The 14,583-nt window shown below is 39.2% G+C and overlaps 1 protein-coding gene across 1 annotated transcript in view; it reads left to right on the top strand.

The window, feature by feature from the left end:
- Positions 1 to 14,583, top strand: part of DNAH3 (dynein axonemal heavy chain 3) — a 194,695-nt gene that overhangs the window by 116,772 nt on the left and 63,340 nt on the right. The window contains exon 41 of the mRNA XM_060124014.1: positions 2,579 to 2,824. Within this exon, the coding sequence (XP_059979997.1) occupies positions 2,579 to 2,824 (246 nt within the window). The remainder of the gene's footprint in view (positions 1 to 2,578; positions 2,825 to 14,583) is intronic.

The following is a 14,583-nucleotide window of genomic DNA, read 5'->3' as shown; positions in this document are numbered from 1 at the left end:
TGGCTGCACCAATATACATACCTGCCAACAGTGTACGAGGGTTGCTTTTTCTCCACATCCTCACCAACATTAGATATTTGTGGTCTTTTTGATGATAACTGTTCTGACAGGTGTGAGGTGATACCTCATTATGGTTTTCATTTACATTTCTCTGATGATTAAAGATGTTGAACGGGGCTTCCCTGGTGGCGCAGTGGTTGAGAGTCCGCCTGCCGATGCAGGGGACACGGGTTCGTGCCCCGGTCCGGGAAGATCCCACATGCCATGGAGCAGCTGGGCCCGTGAGCCATGGCCGCTGAGCCTGCGTGTCTGGAGCCTGTGCGTCCAGAGCCTGTGCTCCGCAACGGGAGAGGCCACAACAGTGAGAGGCCCACGTACTGCAAAAAAAAAAAAAAAAAAAAAAAGATGTTGAACATCTTTTCATGTGCCTGTTGGCCATCTGTATCTCTTCTTTGGAAAAATGTCTATTCAGATCTTCTGCCCATTTTTAATCAGGTTGTTTGTTTTTTTGTTGTTGATTTATGTGACCTGCTTTTGTATTTTAGATATTAACCCCTTATCAGTAATATCATTTGCAAATATTTTCTCTGATTCAGTAGGTTGTCTTATCATTTTGTCCATGGTTTCCTTTGATATGCAAAAGCTTTTAAGTTTAATCAGGTCCCACTTGTTTAGTTTTGATTTTGTTTCCTTTGCCTTAGGAGACAAATCAAAAAAATATTGCTACTATTTATGTCAGAGTGTTCTGCCTATGTTTTCTTCTAGGAGTTTTATGGTTTACGGTCTTACATTTAGGTCTTTAATCCATTTTGAGTTTATTTTTTGCGTATGGTGTGAGAAAATGTTCTGATTTTATTCTTTTACATATAGCCGTCCTATTGTCCCAGCACCACTTACTGAAGAGACTGTCCTTTCTCCATTATATATTCTTGCCTCCTTTGTCATAGATTAATTGACCATAAGTGTATGGGTTTATATCTGGGCTCCCTATTCTGTTCCATTGATCTGTATTTCTGCTTTTATACCAGCACCATACTGTCTTGATTACTGTAGCTTTGTAGTATAGTCTGAAGTCTGGGAACATTATGCCTCCAGCTCTGTTCTTCTTTCTTAAGATTGCTTTGGCTATTAGGGGGTCTTATGTGTTTACATACAACTTTTAGAATTATTTGTTCTAGTTCTGTGAAAAATGACTTTGATATTTTGATGAGGATTGCATTGAATCTGTAGATTACCTTGGGTAGCATGGTCATTTTAACAATATTAATTCTTCCAATCCATGAACACAATATATCTTTCCATCTGTTTGTGTCATTTTCAGTTCTTCATCAGTGTCTCGTAGTTTTCCGAATATAGGTCTCTTACTTCCTTATTTAGATTTATTCCTAGATATTTTATTCTTTTTGATGCAATGTTAAATGGGATTCTTTCCTTAATTTCTCTTTATAGTAGTTTGTTTTCAGTGTATAGAAGTGCAACCAACTTCTGCATATTAATTTTATTAATTTTGAATCCTGCAACTTTACTGAATTTACTGGTGAACTGTAGTAGTTTTTTGGTGATGCCTTTAGGATTTTCTATATATAGTATCATGTCATCTGCAAGCACTGACAACAAGAACAACAGCATCAACAACCAAAAGAACAAGTGTTGATGAGGATGTAGAGAAATTGGAACCCTTGTGCACTGTTGATGGAAATGTAAAATGGTACAGTTACTATGGAAAATAGTTTGTCAGATCCTCAGAATTAAAAATAGAATTACCAGATGACTTAGCACTTCTGCTTCTGGTATATGTACAAAGGAATTGAAAGTAGGGACATAAACAGATATTTGTACACCCATGTTCATAGCAGCATTATTCACAGAAGCCAAAGGTGGAAGCAACCCAAGTGTCCATCAACCAATGAATGGATAAATAGATCAAGTATATACATATGGTGAAATATTATTCAGCCTTAAAAAAGGAAGGAAATTCTGGGGAGTTCCCTAGTGGTCTAGTGGTTAGTGTTTGGTGCTTTCACTGCTGTGGCCTGGGTTCAATCCCTGGTTCAGGAACAGAGATTCCACAAGCCGCATGGTGCGGCCAACATAAAAAAAAAGAAATTCTGATACATGCGCCAACATGGATGAACCTTGAGGACATTATGCTAAGAGAAATAAGCCAGTCAGAAAAGACTATATGATTTCACCTCTAAGACATACCTAGGTTAGTCAAATTTATAAAGACAGAAAGTAGAATGTTGTTTGCCAGGCCGTTGGGGAGAGGGTAATGAATTAGTTTCAGCTTTGCAAGATGAAAATAGTGCTGGATATGAATAGTGGTGATGGTTGCACAACAACATGAATGTATTTAATACCACTGAACTTTAAAATGGTTAAGATGGTAATTTTTATGTTACGCATATCTTACCACAATAAAAAAATTTTTTTTTTAATGTATGTGGATAAAGGATCTGGCAGGTGATGCCATTCAACCAGTATCAATCCTCTTCCCAGGCCCCTCACAGACAAAACTGCCCAATTCATATCTATTGCACTCTGCAGCTTTTCCTGAGATTCCTTTTCTTGCTTTTAGATGAAATCAGGGAAATAGAAGAGAAGGAAAGTGAATTAGTTGAAAGCCTGACAAGCCAACAGATCTTCCTCTGGCTGCAAGGTCTCTTCCTTTTTGCCTTGGTGTGGACCGTGGCCGGCACCATCAACGCAGACAGCAGAAAGAAATTTGATCTGTTTTTCCGCAACCTCATCATGGGTATGGATAATAACAACCCAAGACCCAAAAGTGTCAAACTCACCAAAAACAACATCTTTCCAGAAAGAGGTAACTTAGTACCTGTTTGTTTTGTCTTACTGTAGTGGTTTGGAGCATATGTTCCAAACCCAACCAAAATGTGTGGCCCACGTGAGGCCTTTGCAAAAGTCAGGAAAGATTTTGTAGCTTGCCTGAGAGGGTTCACTTCTCCAGAGCTGGCCCATGTATGTAGAGATGGGTGACCCTGAAGTCAGGGTCTTATGGGTTATTTTAACTACTAATTTTTAATTTAGAAAAAGTCATATAACTTTTTTTTAATTACCCATAATCTCATCACTCTAACAGGCCCCAGGGAACAGCATGAGAAATATAGCCACTTTTTTTTCTTACGCCCTTCTAGTCCTGTTCTATGTGTATACACATCATATCATGGTGATTATGGTATTAACATTTCCTTTAATTTTTTCATTGTAATCTAATATTAAAATATTTATAAGTTTGCTACATACATTATCTTCAGAATGATTACTTTAACGATGTATTAATATTCTTATATGTGTGACATCATTCATAAAAAGATTGAAAGATGTTTGTTTTCTTTTAAGTAGCTTTTACTGCTTTTTTTCTTACCACCCAAGTAATACATTACATCAAATTTAGAAAATACAGAGAAAGGAATAGAAGAAAATAAGTATCAATGGTAATCCCACTATCCAGAAATAATCACTTTTTATATTTTTCCTTCCAGTGTTTTTCTGTATTTCTATAGCAAAAATGGGATCATATTATATACATTCCAAATAGTTTTATATTTTTTTAATTATGAAAAAGTATATGATGGGCCCATGTGGGAACTCCCTGGGGTGGTGGTAATGTTGTATATGTTGAGAGAGATTTGGGTTACACAAATACATGCAATTCTCAAAACTCAGTGGATGAACACAAGACTTGTGCATTTCATTGTATGCAAATTTTTTAGCAAATGAAAAAACATAACTATTGAACAGTTAATGATATACATGCCAAAGTATTTATGAGGAAGTGTATATATTTTCTTTGAAATGTGTCAAAAAATAAGATGCCTTAATTGATGGAGAGAGGGATGAACAGGTATGTGATAAAACAAGTGAAAAACTAATGGTAAAATCTAGGAGATGGGTATACAAATGTTCACTGTACAAGGTTTTCAGTGTTTCTTTATGTTTGAAACTTTACATAATAATAAAAAAAAATGAATGAGCAAGTAGTTGCCGTTGTCCCCCTAAACACACACTTTCCCCAGCACACCTGGCACACTTCAAATATGTGATACATGGTTATCTGTCAGATGAACTGCATGGAGGCCTTGTACCAATCCCCTTGTTAGATGGTAGTACATCCATTCTTTTTTTTTTTTTTTTTTTGCGGTACACGGGCCTCTCACCCCTGTGGCCTGTCCCGCCGTGGAGCACAGGCTCTGGACGGGCAGGCTCAGCGGCCATGGCTCACGAGCCCAGCCACTCTGCAGCATGTGGGATCTTCCTGGACCGGGGCACGAACCCGTGTCCCCTGCATCGGCAGGCGGACTCTCAACCACTGCGCCACCAGGGAAGCCCCATTCTTTTTTTTTCCTCTGTTTTTTTAATTCAGAAGATTTTCTTTTTCTATTTTTTTAATTTTCATTTTTATTTTTATTTATTTATTATTTTTTTGCAGTATGCAGGCCTCTCACTGTTGTGGCCTCTCCCGCCGTGGAGCACAGGCTCCGGACGCACAGGCTCAGCGGCCATGGCTCACGGGCCTAGCCGCTCCACGGCATGTGGGATCTTCCCAGACCAGGGCACGAACCCGCGTCCCCTGCATCGGCAGGTGGACTCTCAACCACTGCACCACCAGGGAAAGCCTATGATACTTTTAATGTATTGTTCGATTTGGTTTGCTAATATTTTGTTGAGGATTTTTGCATCTATGTTCATCAGTGATGTTGGCCTGTAATTTTCTTTTTTTGTGATAACTTTGGTTTTGGTATCAGGGTGATGCAGGCCTCACAGAATCAGTTCAGAAGTGTTCCTGCCTCTGCAATTTTTTGGAATAGTTTGAGAAGGTGCATGTTAACTCTCCTCTAAATGTTTGGTAGAATTCACCTGTGAAGCCCTCTGGTCCTGGACTTTTGTTTGTTGGGGGTTTTTAAATTACTGATTCAACTTTATTACTGGTAATTAGTCTGTTCATATTTTCTATTTCCTCAAGGTCCACTCTTGGGAGATTGTACCTTCCCAAGAATTTGACCATTTCTTCTGGGTTGTTCATTTCTTTGGCATATAGCTGTTCATAGTAGTTTCTTATGATCATTTGTATTTCTGTAGTGTCGGTTGTAATTTCCCCTCTTTCATTTCTGATTTTATTGATTTGGGCCTTCTCCCTTATTTTTCTTGATGAGTCTGGCTACAGGTTTATCAATTTTTTTTAATCTTTTCAAAGAACCAGCTTTTCGTTTCATTGATCTTTTCTATTGTTTTTTAGTCTCTATTTCATTTATTTCTCCTCTGATCTTTATGATTTCTCTCCTTCTACTAACTTTGGGTTCACTTATTCTTCTTTCTCTAGTTCCTTTAGTTGTAAGGTTAGGTTGCTTATTTGAGATTTTTCTTGTTTCCTGAGGTAAGATTGTATTGCTATAAATTTCCCTCTTAGAACTGCTCTTGGGCTTCCCTGGTGGCGCAGTGGTTGAGAGTCCGCCTGCTGATGCAGGGGACACGGGTTTGTGCCCCAGTCTGGGAGGATCCCATATGCCGCGGAGCAGCTGGGCCCATGGGCCATGGCCGATGGGCCTGCGCGTCTGGAGCCTGTGCTCCGCAACGGGACAGGCCACAGGGGTGAGAGGCCCGTGTACCGCAAAAAAAAAAGAACTGCTCTTGCTGTATCCCATAGGTTTCGGATCATTGTTTTTCATTTTCATTTGTGTCTGGGTATTTTTTTATTTCCTCTTTGATTTCTTCAGTAATCCATTGGTTGTTTAGCCTCCACGTATTTGTGATTTTTGCAGTTTTTTTCTTATAGTTGATTTCTAGCCTCATAGTTCTATGGTCGGAAAAGATACTTGATATGATTTAAATTTTCTTAAATTTACTGAGGCTTTTTTGTGGCCTAGCCTGTGATCTGTCCTGGAGAATGTTTCATGTGCACTTGAAATTATGTATATTCTGCTGCTTTCAGATGGAATGCTCTATGTATATCAGTTAAGTCCATGTGATCAAAGGTGTCATTTAAGACCAGTGTTTCCTTATTAATTTTCTGTCGAGATGATCTGTCTATTGATGTAAGTGGGGTGTTAAAGCCCCGCCCCCCACTATTATTGTGTTACTTCAATTTCTTCTTTTATGTCTGTTAATATTTGCCTTATATATTGAGGTGCTCCTATGTTGGATGCATATATGCTTACAATTGTTATATCGCTTCTTGGATTGATCCCTTGATCATTATATAGTATCCTTCTTTGTCTCTTGTAACAGACTTTATTTTAAAGTCTATTTTGTCTCATATAAGTATTGCTACTTTTGATTTCCATTTGCACAGAATACCTCTTTGCATCCCTTCACTATCAGTCTGTGTGTGTCTCTATATCTGAAGTGAGTCTCTTGTAGGCAGCATATATACAGGTCTTGTTTTTGTATCCATTCAGCCACTCTATCTATGTCTTTTGGTTGGAGCATTTAATCCATTTACATTTAAGGTAATTATTGATATTTATGTTCATATTGCCATTTTATTATTTTTCTTTTTTTCTCTTCTCTTAAGATTTGATGACTATCTTTAGTGTTATGTTCAGATTCCTTTTTCTTTTTTTTGTGTATGTCTAGTTTAGATTTTTGGTTTGTGGTTGTTACTATGAGGATTTTATATGGCAGTCTGTATATGTGTGTGTATTGGTGTGTGTGTGTATATAAGTTGCTGATCTCTTCATTTCAAATGCATTTTTAAAACCCTGCATTTGTACTCTCCTCCGCTCCCAATTACTATTTTTGATATCATATATTTACATCTAATTGTTTTCTGTATCTCTTAACTGCTTATTGTGGGTATAGATGATTTTACTACTTTTGACTTTTAACCTCCCTACTAGCTTTGTATGTGGATGATTTCCTACCTTTACTATAGGTTTGCCTCTACTGGTGACCTTTTTCATTTTGTAATTTTCTTGTTTCTAGTTGTGGCCTTTCCTTTTTCCTAGAGAAGTTCCTTTAACATTTGTTATAAAGCTCATTTGGTGGTGCTGAACTTTTTTAGCTTTTGCTTGTCTGTAAAGCTTTTGATCACTCCATCAAATCTGAATGAGAGCCTTGCCAAGTAGAGTATTTTTGATTGTAGGTTTTTACCTTTCATCACTTTAAACATATTGTGCCACTCCCTTCTGGCCTGCAGAGTTTCTGCTGAAAAATCAGCTGATAGACTTATGTGAGTTCCCTTGTATGTTACTTGTTGCTTTTCCCTCACTGCTTTTAATATTCTCTCTTTATCTTTAATTTTTGTGTTTTTGTTTGTTTGTTTGTTTGTGGTACGCGGGCCTCTCACTGTTGTGGCCTCTCCCGTTGCGGAGCACAGGCTCCGGATGCGCAGGCTCAGCCGCCATGGCTCACGGGCCCAGCTGCTCCGCGGCATGTGGGATCTTCCCGGACCAGGGCACGAACCCGCGTCCCCTGCATCGGCAGGCGGACTCTCAACCACTGCACCACCAGGGAAGCCCAGGTTCTTTTTTTTTAATAGATTTAATTAACTAATTTATTTATTTATTTTTGGCTGTGTTGAGTCTTTGTTGCTGCGCATGGGCTTTCTCTAGTTGTGGCGAGCAGGAACTACTCTTCATTGAGGTGCACAGGCTTCTCATTACGATGGCTGCTCTTGTTGCGGAGCACGGGCTCTAGGCACATAGGCTCCGGTAGTTGTGGCACGTGGGCTCCAGTAGTTTGGGCACGTGGGCTTCAGTAGTTGTGGCTTGCAGGCTCTAGAGCACAGGCTCAGTAGTTGTGGTGCATGGGCTTAGTTGCTCCACAGCATGTGGGATCTTCCTCGACCAGGGCTTGAACCCGTGTCCCCTGCATTGGCAGGTGGATTTTAACCACTGCGCCACCAGGGAAGCCCTTTTCACAGGTTCTTATTGGCCTGTTGATGTTCTTTTTTGTAATGTTCTATCATAGTTTTATTTTTAACAGACTATGTCTAGATGTAGGTATTCTTTTGTTTATTTTTTCCTAGAACATGATGAGTCCTTTCAGTCATCAAGGGAAAGTTTTAGTCTCTGGCTTCCATATCTATCATCTCATCTTTCCTTATTTTTGTGTTTTTGCCTTTTTTTATACCAATTATTCATTTTAATATGATTCACCCACAACTTCAATTATGCTTTTACTGCCTTGAGTGATTTTAATTTTGCTGTGTGTCTTTTGTTTCCTCACTATCCTTTCTTAGTGTATGATTAAAAGCACAGGCCATAGGGGCTTCGCTGGTGGTGCAGTGGCTGAGAGTCCACCTGCCGATGCAGGGGATGCGGGTTCGTGCCCCGGTCCGGGAGGATCCCACATGCCGCGGAGTGGCTGGGCCCGTGAGCCATGGCCGCTGAGCCTGCGCGTCTGGAGCCTGTGCTCCGTAACGGGAGAGGCCACAACAGTGAGAGGCCCACGTACCGCAAAAAAAGTAAATAAATAAAAATAAAATAAAATAAAAGCACAGGCCATGAAGTCAAATTGTCAGAGCTTGAATCCTGGCTCCAGTATTTACTAGTTGGGTGACTTTGAGCAAGTTCCCTAATGCCACTCAGTTTCCTCAATTATGAAATGAGGGCAATGATAATACTATGTATTCATGGTGTTCTTGTAAGAATTAAACAGGTTAACACATGTAAAAGCATTTAGAATAAAGCGTGGTACACAGGAAGTGTTAAATAAATATTAGCAACTTTTATTGCTGTCCTCCTCCTCATCATCATCTGTTAGCTCATTCATCTCCCTTTTTTAATCTCATTTTGCCTTTTCATCTAAGCCTGTTTTCTCCTTATGGTTTTCTGTTCCTATTTCATGGAAAAATTATGTCTTTTTGCACCCTATTTAGGCTATCAAACAGTTTTCTGAAATTTGGTTGTGAGTCCTGCATTAAACAAGGTTCAGAGGTATACTCTTCAAGTTTAATCTCCATATTGTATTCCTTTACATTGCAACATTTTTTCACAGGTTCCATGTGTGGTTGTCTGCTTCCCCATGCTTCAAGATCAATCTCTTCATGCTGTGTCAGCAAATTGGTACATGAAGTATCCTTGACCCCATTCTTGGTTCACTTTGTGACAACATCTTTCCTTTCCTTCTGTAGCTGAGCAGCTAATTATGTGCACAGCTTCCAAGTTCCCTACAGCATCTCCTGCCTACTGTAATGGGCTCGTCTCCTTCCTCCATGTCCTATTCAACTGATGCAGTATTAAAAAGGCCCCATAATTTCCAGCATGTACTGCAGACTAGTTTCTTCGTATACCTTCTTTGGCAACAACTACTCTACTTAAACGTAGGTTTGGTTCTGAAAAAGCTGTTTGTAAGAGCAAAATGACACCTTACAAGTGACCGATGTGAACATATCCATTGAAAGTTAAGCTTTACTTTTGTCTCCATGGTAATCATACATCTCTCTTTTTGCTGGTTTTCAAAACTCTCCACTACTTTTGGACATGATCAGGGTAAATGGTATTCATAAACCCCCTTAAAAAAAAAACCCAAATGCTGTAAACTCTAGAGTCAGGAACAATGGGATGGCCAAGATCCAAAGACCACATGTGATCAACTAATGCCATCTGTTGGAAGCAGGCTTTTTATTTGTTTCATCTGTGAACATTCTAAAAAAGGACATTTTTGAACTGAGGAGCGACTGTGGTTCTTTACCTTGGAAGACCATACCTCACTGAATTTAAAGTGCCACGACTATCTCCTTCCTCATTGTGGTCTGCGACCCTGCCACCCCTATCAGCTGTAGGAAGATGGCCTGGCAAGGCAAGGATGAGAAAAAAAGGAGACAGTTCTTCCAGTTCTCCCAGAGTAGTACCTGGCAGGGCAAAGCAACAGCTGCCTAATTTTCTATGTGCGATGTCACCTGCATCTCTGCATCTCTGCATCCAGGGGTGGGGGGAGGGGGGACTAGGAGTATACCCAGTGGGCCTGTTGCTCTTTCTCATGCAGTCTCCTGAGGTAAAATTTCTCAGTCCAGCTCATCTACTATTTAGTTAGAGGAGATTCTGCCTAGCTTCTTTTAGTCTTTGTTTTCAGTGACATTATTCCACTCCTTTCTCTTGTGCCTTCCTAAGTATTTTACAATAGGAAATTACAAAGCTCCTAGACAGAACCCATTTGAATCCAAAGATGTGTTTTAATTGCCAAGTGTGAATTCTTTCTAATATAACAGCTTTATTGAGGTACAATTTACATATCATAAAATTCACTCACTTAAGTGAGCAAATCAGTGGTTTTTTAGCAAATTTGCCTAGTTGTGCAACTGTCTAACCCAATTTTAGAATATTGGAACATTAGAACAAATTTAGAACATGGATCACCCCAGCAAGATCCTGCATGCCCATTTTCAGTGAATCCCTGTTCCCATCCTCAGCCCCAGGCAACCATTCATCTGCTCTCTATAGATTTGCCTTTTCTGGACATTTCAAGTGCATGGAATCATGTAGTATGTGGCCTCTTGATCTGGCTTTGATTTTACTTTCTTATTACCATCTTAAAAAGCTTAAAATGTCTTTCTAGCCTTTCCACAGGGTTTAAAATTCTCATGGTGAGAGCTCCAGGGAGGCCTTCTCTGACCTCATGGGATGTTGTTTTCTGGGCTTTTCATGATCTAGGAGCCTGGGGGCACATGGATCTCTCAAATAAGTGCTGAAGGAACTGTGTGGGGAATGCACACTAAGGAAAGCCAGCAGTCCTTTGGGGAATTCCCTCAAGGTTGGGTTAACATCATCTAACATTGATCTTTATTTGTCCAGAAGTGCTAAATTTCCCTTTATTCTTTTGCTTTTTGTTTGTTTGTTTTTTCATTTTTTTTAAAGTCTTTATTGAATTTGTTACAATATTTCTTCTGTTTTATGTTTTGGTTTTTTGGCCATGAGGCATGTGGGATCTTAGCTCCCTGGCCAGGGATCGAACCCGTACCCCCTGCGTTTGAAGGTGAAGTCTTAACCACTGGCCTGCCAGGGAAGTCCCCCATTGTGTGTCTTTTGAAAACCCACTCACCTCTCTGTTGAAGTTTATCTTGTTCTCCCAAGTGAAGGCGAGGAAAACAGCTGGGGCAGGGGGTGGTCAGAGGTGATAGAACTAATTTGTCTTCCTGGATTTCTACTACTATTCTCCCCATTCCACCCCTGCACTTGCATCAGAGTTTGAGTAAAAATCACAGTGCAGAGCGAACAGGAGCACTACTCTGATGAGGACCAAACAGACCTAGAGCTAAATGTTCTCAAGTGCCTCTCTGTGTGCCCACAGCTATGCTAAATGTCTGACACATATATCTCATTCACCTTCCACAGGGATTCTCTAAGCTTTATGTAAAATCAGGCCCATTTTACAGATATGCAAATGGTAACCTTGGCCAAGATCACACAGCAGTAAATCCACTTTTACTCAGTTGGACCTTTTCTCTTTGGCCGAAATGTTCCTGTATCAAGCCACAAATTAACTCTAGCTAATAACATCAGCAAGAGAAGGCGATAAATGCTTTTCTGAGTCATGCTTTTTCTATCTCTTTTTTTATTATAAAAACAATTTAATTCTATTAAATAAAAATGATCAAAAATATTTTTGTTCATACCACACTATCACAAGTATTTCAGTTTTCAAAATATCTTTCTCTATCTTGTCCACTGCTTTCATCTCTTTATATAGTTGACATAATGGTATATATTCCCTTTTTTATTCTTCTATTTTATCTGTCATTGTTTCTTGAATGCATTTTTCTTTATTAATACTTAGATTTTGTAGCTATCATTTTAAAGTATTTAATAGATAATTTATTTTAAAACTGCATTTTTTAGTTTTCTATTTTACTTAAGTATTAATTGGGTATATATCTCCTTATCTTCCTCTTAGTTCTAGATAATGTGAATTCTCTTCTTAAGGTCACTTCATCTCTCTAGAATGTGCATCTACATCATTGCCCCTAGTTCTCTCTCTTTTTTTTTAATAAATTTATTTTATTTATTTATTTTGGATCCGTTGGGTCTTTGTTGCTGCGCGCGGGCTTTCCCCAGTTGCGGCAAGCAGGGGCTACTCTTCGCTGCAGTGTGCAGGCCTCTCATTGCAGTAGTTTCTCTTGTTGCAGAGCACGGGCTCTAGGCGCGTGGGCTTCAGTAGTTGCAGCACGCAGGCTCAGTAGTTGTGGCACACGAGCTCTAGAGTGCAGGCTCAGTAGCTGTGGCGCACGGGCTTAGTTGCTTCGCAGCATGTGGGATCTTCCCGGCAGGGCTCGAACCCGTGTCCCCTGCATTGGCTGGCGGATTCTTAACCACTGTGCCACAAGGGAAGTCCCTCTCTTTTTTTTAATTGAAGTATAGTTGATTTACAATGCTTCAGGTATACAGCAAACTGATTCAGTTTTATATATATATAAATATATTTATATAAACACACATTATATGCCTATGGCTATTCTTTTTCAGATTCTTTTCCATTACAGGTTTTTACAAGATATTGAATATAGTTCCTTGTGCTATACAGTAGGTCCTTGTTGTTTACCTATCTTAGATATAGTGGTATCTGTTAATCCCAAATTCTTAATTTAACCCTCCCCCCTCCTTTCCCCTTTGGTAACCATAAGTTTGTTTTCTATGTCTGTGCATCTATTTCTGTTTTGTAAATAACGTAATTATCATTTTAATGACTGCAAAGCATTCCATTCATTTTATAAGACATAATTTTGACCGGTCTTCTAATGTGGGACATGTAAATTATTTTTAAATTTTTGTTATCACAGATGGTGCTGTGTACTCATGTAGAGAGATTATTTTCATTATGAATTATTTCCTTATGATAAATTCCCAGAATGTGATTTCTGACTTGGACTAGAGACATTTTTGTAGCTCTGTAAGCATAGTGCCAGATTGCTTTCTAAAAGTGTTGTACCAGATTGACTTCTAGGTAGAGCTGCACAGTGATGTAGGATAATAGAAACTCTCTCCTATAATACATAATGATATGAACAATAACAACAGTTTAAGCCTAAAAATTTCCCAGTTACAGCCTGATTCTTTAAACATTGAGAGGTAGAGGATAAGGAGAGAAACAAAAGATCCTGCATGTTGTATCTCTCAACCCAGAACCCACAACCCCACTGTCCTTCTAAAAGTGATGCTGAGAGGAAAGGGGGTGAGTTGACAAAATTCTGAGAGTTCTCATTGGTAATCACCAGTGTGGAAAAAGCAGATGGCAGTGGTGACTGGGCAGCTGCAAAAAAAATGTCTAAGAGAAACCTTTGAGCATGAAACCCCTCCATAATTTGGTAGGACCTTATTAGGAGTGGGAGAAACTACCAGGGTTTGCATCTTCCAGAGCTCCATGCTGAGTGGGGGAAGTGAGCTGAATTTTTCAGGAGTGAATCATGTCTCTAACTGGGGTGGGAGTGGGATGGACCCATGGTTCTGGAAAATTGGCCAAATTTTAGAAAGAGAGTTCAAAGCCCAGGTTTCCTGGCAAGGGCAACTGAGTATTTCCTTTTACCCAACCCCTGTACCCTCAGGCTACAGAAAAGAAATCCACACACCAGTCCTTGAATTGTGGCCAAGAAAGTGAGGGAAATAAACTCACCCTAGATAATGGTGGGGAAAATGTCAAGATTTTACCTGATTATATCAGAGTAAGAACATCAGAAAGAAAGAGACAGAGACAGAGAATGAGAATCTAAAAGAAAAACATGACCTAAGAAACATAAATTATTTGTGTTGCAAGAACTTAGTAATAATATAAATTTAATTTTTAAAATTTATAGATGAACAATGTGCTACTGGCAAAGGGATAGATATATAGATCAATAGAATAGAATTGAGGGTCCAGAAATAAGCCCCTCATATTTATAGTGACTTGATTTTTGACAAGGGTACCAAGATAATTTTATGGAAAAAGAATAATCCTTTCAACACATGGTGCTGGAATAAATGAATATATACATGTAAAATAATGAATCTGGGCCTCTACTTTACACCATAGTAAAAAATTAGCTCAAATGGATCAAAGATCTAAATTCAAAAGTTAAAATTATGAAAGCTTAGAAGAAAACATAGGTGCAAATGATCATGACCTTGGACAGGCAACAATGTCTTAGGACAACAAAAGCACAAGCAACAAAAGAAAAAATAGTTAAAGTGAACTTCATCAAAATTAAAAACTTTTGTGCTTCATAGGACAACATCAAGAAAGTGAAAAGACAACTCACAGAACGGGTGAGATTTCTTTTGCAAATCATATATCTGATAAGGGACTTGTATATAGAATGTATAAAGAAGTATTATAATTCAATGATAAAAAGATAAATAACACAATTTTTAAATGGGCAGAGTAACTGAATAGACATTTCTCCAAAGAAGATATATAAAGGGCCAACAAGCACATGACAAGAACTCAACATTACTAGCATTATTAGCCATCAGGAAAATGCAAATCAAAAACACGAGATACGGGGCTTCCTGGTGGCACAGTGGTTGAGAGTCTGCCTGCCAATGCAGGGGACACGGATTCAAGCCCTGGTCTGGGAGGATCCCACATGCTGCGGAGCAGCTGGGCCCGTGAGCCACAACTACTGAGCCTGCGCGTCTGGAGCCTGTGCTC

The sequence above is a fragment of the Lagenorhynchus albirostris genome, chromosome 15 (assembly GCF_949774975.1).
Source record: "Lagenorhynchus albirostris chromosome 15, mLagAlb1.1, whole genome shotgun sequence".
In the NCBI taxonomy this organism is placed as follows: Eukaryota; Metazoa; Chordata; class Mammalia; order Artiodactyla; family Delphinidae; genus Lagenorhynchus; species Lagenorhynchus albirostris.
This window is presented reverse-complemented; position numbering and strand designations above follow the sequence as displayed.